This window comes from Fukomys damarensis, unplaced genomic scaffold (assembly GCF_012274545.1).
Source record: "Fukomys damarensis isolate Sample0158 unplaced genomic scaffold, DMR_v1.0_HiC HiC_scaffold_13, whole genome shotgun sequence".
Classification (NCBI taxonomy): Eukaryota; Metazoa; Chordata; class Mammalia; order Rodentia; family Bathyergidae; genus Fukomys; species Fukomys damarensis.
The window spans coordinates 1,562,461-1,569,445 of record NW_022900925.1 but is presented as its reverse complement, the minus strand read 5'-3'; the positions used below and the strand labels follow the sequence as shown (position 1 = coordinate 1,569,445).

At 41.3% G+C, this 6,985-nt stretch overlaps 1 protein-coding gene and 1 pseudogene across 1 annotated transcript in view; one reads left to right on the top strand and one right to left on the bottom strand.

Moving 5' to 3' along the window:
* LOC117285841 overlaps positions 1-88 on the top strand; it is a 14,617-nt gene extending 14,529 nt beyond the window's left edge. Inside the window, exon 6 of the mRNA XM_033762725.1 lies at positions 34-88. Coding sequence (XP_033618616.1) covers positions 34-88 — 55 coding nt within the window. The remainder of the gene's footprint in view (positions 1-33) is intronic.
* The window catches only part of LOC104849962, a 21,345-nt pseudogene extending 18,756 nt beyond the window's left edge, over positions 1-2,589 (bottom strand).
* Positions 2,590-6,985: the final 4,396 nt, after the last annotated feature.

The following is a 6,985-nucleotide window of genomic DNA, read 5'->3' as shown; positions in this document are numbered from 1 at the left end:
CTTTGTGGTTTTTTTTTTTTTTTTTTTTTTTAGTACTGGGGATCGAACTTGGGCTTTTGTGTTTTTAGGCAGGCTGCTGAACCACTGAGCCAAATCCCTGCCTGCCCTTGGCTGATTCTAACTTGTATCCCTTGGACATAATTAATAAAAAATTTTTTGTATTATTTTATTTCCTGTATGTTAAGACTTAATGAATATCCTAGTTTATGTTCTCCTTCTCTCCTCCTCCTCCTCTTCTCCTTCTCCCTCTCCTCCTCCCCCTCCCCCAGCTCCTGCTCCTGCTTCCTCTTTGTAGTTTTTTGAGACCGTGTCACAATATATAGTCCAGGCTGACCTTGAACTCACTCTGTAGCCCAGGCTGATATCAAATTCATAGTAATCCTCCTTCTTCAGCCTCCTGGATGCTGCTCTACCACACCTGGCAATAAATCATAACCTCATGTGAGTAGACTTACTTTCAGTGAGTTTTGTGAGCCCTTTAGCAAATTATCCAATCTAAGGGTAGTCTTGGGAACCCCTAAACTTGCATTACAGTAAGTATCAGAAGAAAAGGTACTCTTCTGTGGACTGTGCTCCCTAACTTTGTAGCTAACTTTTGCAACTTTATCATTACTCTTTATACTTAATGGATACCACTTTCTTTGTTCTAGAATTTCTAGGGTTTTTTTCTTTTTCATATTTACTTTGTCAGTTGTTACAGTCTTCAGCTTTTCTTGTTGCAATGTGAGGTACTGTGTATGAGAGGCTGGTATTACAGGTGGTAAAGGAATTAACCAATAGTCAAGGAATATAGAAAAGTTAAAAGTTTATGATACACTACAGGAGAACATCAGGTGAGTCCAAAAAAGGACCACGCTGTCAGGGTGAAAGACTGAAATTACATGAAGAGGGTGTCTGAACACGCCATCCCAGGAACACTTTCATCAGGTCCTGGTGGTTCTACTGTGTGTCTGTCTCAGTTTTAAGGACAACCAGGTGTTGTCTGAAGACTGTTGTAATGTTTCCAATCAACTAGTTCCTTGGCAATGTTAGAAGCAGTCCTTCCAGGTAAAATTAATTAGCAAATATGTAAAGATTAATAGTAGTATCAAGGGGATCAGAATAAAATATATGTTTATACTTGAAAAGGAATTTTGAGCTGGGGGTTAAGCTCAGTGGTTCCACTGTCTTCCTCACAAGTGCAAGGACCTGAGTTCAATCCCTGGTACCAAAAAATAAAAGGAATTTTGATGTTACATTGGAATGTAGGAAGAAGTGAGTTCTTTCAAGCAGTCACATCACCTAGGGATGTATGCATAGTGTTTGTGTGTAGTTTGAAAGGTGGAAAGTTAATGTTGTTCTACAGACTCACCACTAGGTACCATGTGACCTTTAAAAGAAACAATGGCAACACAACCATGATTCCCCTAAACTTGTCTTTTATCTCCTTGGAACACAGTAGAAAGAGTTACATTGAACTCTATATCTGATAATCTTTTTACCAGCAGATTTCATGTGACTTTATATTTCTTACCCTTTGTCTTTACTCTTATTCTTTTATTATTATTATTTTCTTTTTTTGTTTTTGAGACAGGGTCTCACTGAGTCTGACCTGGAACTCACTATGTAGCCCAGGCTGGTCTCGAACTCCCAGTGATCCTCTTGCCTCAGCCTCCCCAGTGCTGGGATTACAGGCATGCGCCACCACGCCTGCCTGGCAACTCTTGTTCTTAATGTCTTATTTCATGTGCCTTAGATATCTATGACTGTGTATCAGACATTATATTTGAAAATTTGTTTGCTGAAGTAATTTGAGAGCTTAGGTGACATTTTCTTATTCCAAAAAGATTTTCATTTGCTTCCATCAGGTACACAGAGGAACCAAAAATCAGGATTTTCTTAGGGAATGAGACTTCTGGACTACCTACCCAGATGAGTTGAAGCTGAGTTACAAACCCCTTCAAGGGCTGGTTTAATTCTAGCGTAGCTTTTTGTAGAATCCCAAACCACAGCAAACCCTGGACTCCAACCTTTGTTCTTTAGACAGTGAGCTATTAACAGTACCACTCAGTCAGTCAATACAGCTTCTCACTCTTCCTCCTAAAGTCCTGGGGCTCAAATTCAAGTCCTTATGAATGCTAGGCAAGCCCTATGGCACTGAACTATATTTCCTTCAACCCAGTCTTTTTCATAAGTAGCAAAAGCTCTCAAGGTGAAAGGCCCCCAAATGAAGGATTTAACTCTTTGAACTTTGGTTTTCTTTATTTTCACCCTGTAAGTCTTTATCTTTTTACTGCCTTAATACCTTTGTAATATTTTCATTTATCTTTTCTTTTAAAATTTTACTCAGCATGTGGCCACTCCAAACTATTTCACTGCTATTGTAAGTGGAAGTCTTTGTTGGGAAAATTTAGGAGGGTGTCATTGTTATATCTGCTGACTGCTTGTTTTGAGTTCCTTTGATGGGAAAAAACTGTGCAGCAAACTCCCACTTACCTGGCATGAGTGGAGACTCTAGAAGCAATAGATTTGATCTGTACATAGTGGAACATGCCTGTAATCTTAGCACTGTGTGAGTTTGAGGCAGGAGAATCACAAGTTTGAGTCCAGTTTAGGAAGTTCAGTGACTTAGTGAGATCCTGTCTGAAAAAAAAAAAAAAAAAAAAGTGGTGAAAATATAACTTGGGTGAAGGCTCTGATTTTGTCTCTATTACCTAAACAAAAATCAAAACAATAGCAGCAATAACAACAATATAAACAAGCAATCCAAAAACAAACCCATAGAAACCACAACTTTTTTTGAAATCAAGTTCACAAACCACATTGAGGCAAATGATTTTGATAATGTAAAACATTGGGTTAAATATTATCTTTGTGTGTGAGGCAGGTGTGCTAGTACATACCTATCGTCTCAGCACTCAAGAGGCTGAGGCAGGAGGATCACCTCAAGTTTGAGGCCAGCCTCAGCTACATAGTGAGTTTAAGGTTAGCTTGAACTGTTCTAAAAAAAAAAAAAAAATTATATTTGTGTAGACAGTTGATGAGAATTTAAAATTATACCAATATGCACTCTCAATCTTGATATCAAATGTGAGTTTAAATATGCTTACTAAAAAGGACTAGCTCTTCTATGTCAAAAGATGTGTTTGAAGCACTGGGCATGTGGCATAGACCTGTAACGCCATCACTTGGGAGGCTAAAAAGGGATGTTCTTGAGTTTTAGCCCAGCATAGGATAACCATAGAAAGCCTGTCTAAAAAAGACTCAAACAAAACAAAACCAAAAAACACTAAAAATTGTTTCTTTGAGGTTATAAATGTCTGCTATAGAAAACTAGAAGATATTTTGTTGGATTGTTATAGAGCATTATTAATTAATTTATAAAAAGTGTGTTATATGAGATCAATTTTATTCACTGGCTTTGTGTTAATTAGCTTACTCATTTTACCTCACTGATTGCAATTAATTTAGGTACAATCATTATTAAAAGACAGTGAAGGGCCAGGGATTTAGCTCAGCGGTTCGGTGGCCTGCCTCGCAAGCGCAAGGACCTGAGTTCGATCCCCAGTACTGTAAGACCTAAAGTCTCACTTCCACTTCACGGAGCGTGAACAGCCGAAAGGCCTCCACGATGCTGGGCCCTAACACCCAGCGAGGCTCCGCGAACACGACGGAGAACCGAGAAACCCAGGAAGGAACACACCAGCCTAGATGGTAAAAGAGACCTTTATTAGTCTGGCCAGACGGTACTCCCGGAGCCAGGTGGCTCAGAGAGGCAACTGCTCAGGGGCTGAGGTACTTTTTATATGGTTTTACTAAACAAAGAGTCAGGGAATTCACAGAACAAGACTGCAAACACATTGCCTATCTTATGCAGGAAATGTTCTAGGGTCACCTTTTGTCAAACCATTTGCCCCTGGGCGGGCTGTTAACCAAGGTAGCAATTAGCATATGAAGAAGCACAGTCTGGCCTATTAGCATGGAGTCACTTTAGCCTATTCAAGTCTTACAGTACCACACACACACAAAAAAAGACAGTGATGCGGCTAGGGATTTAGCCCAGTGATTCTGCCGTCTGCCTTGTGAAAGGGAATTGTGATACTCAACAACTATGCCACACACACACTGAGAGTCCAACTGGAGATTTTATTCAAGGGGTGGGAGGAGAGAAATAGAGCAGAGAGAGAGAAGAGGAAGAAGAAGCAGAAGGAGAGAACAAAGAAAAAGAAAGGAAGGTCCTTTTATCAGTTTGGGGGTAGGCTGTTGCTTATTTATGAGGAGTGGGCTACCTTTAACCTATCACAGGCCAGGTTGCCCTTTATGGGTTTGGTCCTGGAGAAACAGGTTTAACCTCTCCAGACCGCTGTGGCCCTGGGGGAAAGAGAAACTAGAGATAAGAGCATGAGGTCTTTAAGAGACAATAAGCACCAGGAGTATGCAGCCTGTGCTGGCGGCATCACAAAATACTTTAACATAATCAATTCCCTAACACCCTGAAAGTGCAAAATCCCGAGTTATTCCCGGTACCAAAAAAAAAAGACAGTGAAGATTCCCATAAAATTGCAAACATAAAGGAATTTCCTCTGGTAAAGAATTTATTTCACATTCAAATTATGTGACTAATAGACTAATTTGGAAATCAATGCAGAGTGTCTTAGTGACTTTTCTCATTGCTGAGAAAAAAATACCTGACAAGGTACTCCACAAGTTAGTGGAAGAAAGATTAGAAACAGTCCTTGGTGGTAGGCGGGAAGCAGCAGGCTCCCCTTTCCCTTTTATCCCATCCAGGGTACAAGCCTTTTGGGTGGTACCACCCACATCTAGGATGGGCCTTCCCATTATCCACACCAAGACTATGATAAACCAATTAGTGGACTGATCCAGTGCCACACACCTTTATCCCCAGTTTATCACACACTTTAGAACTAGCCAGCTCTAAAAAGCCCCACCTGTGAGCACATGCCGCTTTGGGGGACAGCTAGATACAAGCCACAAAGAGTATCAGTTTGTCATGGTGAAGTAGCCAGGCTAATGACATGGCCCTGCTTATTTTTATATTTCTGTGTTACTTTATGCATATGTGGATAATCAAATTTCAAAAGATGGAATGATAATACTCTTAATATGAAGCTTCCCTAAGTATAAACACACTTTAATGGTTGTGTTAGCTTTCTATGGCCTGAGATAATCAATTTATACAGAGGGGATGTTGCTGGGGGTGACAGAGTCCACCATAGGTTTCTAAATTCTTGTGCATGGCAAACAAAGAATCGGACATGGCACACAAGGGCAAGGAAAAAGCAGCAAAGTTTAATAAAGCTTAATTAGACCTTGGTACACTCAGATTGAGGGGCTTGTGTTGGCAGAAAGGAAGATGACATGAGTGCTGAATGTATTAGGTTTAAAATGCTGGGCCAGATCGAGGGTGCCTCCCACTGGGTCTTTCAGAGCATGACTGAGGACGTGATTGACAAGGTGCTGAGTCATATCAGCTGTGTGCTTTCCCATAATTCACTCTTTTAATTGAATATATGAGACGCAGTCCATATGCGTGAGCTCTTAATAAGTTGCAGTGAAGAAAGGTTATTGTAGGTGTTGTGGCCTCTTACTGTCTGTATTAGAAGGATTTATTTTAGCTGACAGTTTCAGTCTTTGTCAGTTGGTCCCACATTTTGGGCTTGAGGCAAAGCAGAACATCATGGCAAGGAATATGTGGTTGAACAAAGCTGCCGAACACATGACTGCAGGGAAGCAAAAAAGAGAGGGGCAGGGGCTGGGGTGGCAGGGACTGGGGTTCCAATAGCTCCCTGAAGGGTGCCCCCAGCTACCTTTCTTTCACAAGGTCCTCCACCTCTTAAAAGTTTTCATCCCCTCCCAATAGCATTGCCACTGGCAAACAACCCTTTAACTCAGGTGCCTTTGGGAGACATTTACAATTCAAACCATAACAATGGGATGATTCAGAAGGTACCTAAAACATCTAGGCTACTAAATACCACTCATTCCTTGATATTGCCCAAAAGACATCCTATTCTGGAACACTGGATATATGGGGATTAGATGGAGGTGGAAGGAAAGATAAGAGGAAATACGCAAGCATATGGCTCTGGTGTCAGCAATTAAAATACTATCTCTATCTCTTACAAGCCTTGTGATCCTGGTCAGTTACACCGAGCCTAAGGTCACTCTGTGTAAATCTTGGCTAAGAATGGCAGCCACAGGTGAGGGTGCGTATGAAAGATTGACATCCTGATTGTAAAGTGCTCAGTACATGGAGGGCACATCATAAATACTTAATAAATGAGCGCTCTTGTTAATTGACTGAGCTGTCCCCATCTGTCTGGGAGGAGTACAGGCAACTCTAGGGCCAGAGATATAGCTCTGTATGAGAGAGCCTGTTCAGCATGTATGAAGCTCTGGGTTTGATTCTCAAGTACCAAGTACCCCAAAAAAGTAACTATAGAAATTGTGGCAGGAGGGTTTCAAGGGCAGCAACTGTAGCAGAATTTGTATAAGACACTGCTTATACATTGATTCTATGCTTAGGTACAACCTTGCCTCTCAATACCATTGGAACTGCTCTCTCTCTCTCTCTCTCTCTCTCTCTCTCTCTCTTTTTTGGAGACTAGGTCTCACTATGTAGTTCCGACTGGCCTAGAATTTGTGGTTATCCTCCTCCCTCAGCCTCTGGAGTGCAAGGATTACAGGTGTGCGCTACGATGCTCAGCTTATTCTGGAGATATTCAAGGTATATCTCTTAAGTGCCTCTTCCTCACACCTAGACTTGGCTTTTTGCTAAATAACCACTTATTGCCTAGACTCATTAAGAAAAGAAATCCCATTTAGACAGCACCAGGCCTGGTAGTCTCTAACATTCGGCCAATCCCCCTGCCTTTTTTTTTTTTTGGTACCAGGGTTTGAATTTGAGTCTTTGCGCTTGCAAGGCAGGCTGCAGAACCACTGAGCCAAATCCCCAGCCCCAATTTCCCCTTCGATTAGTGGTTTT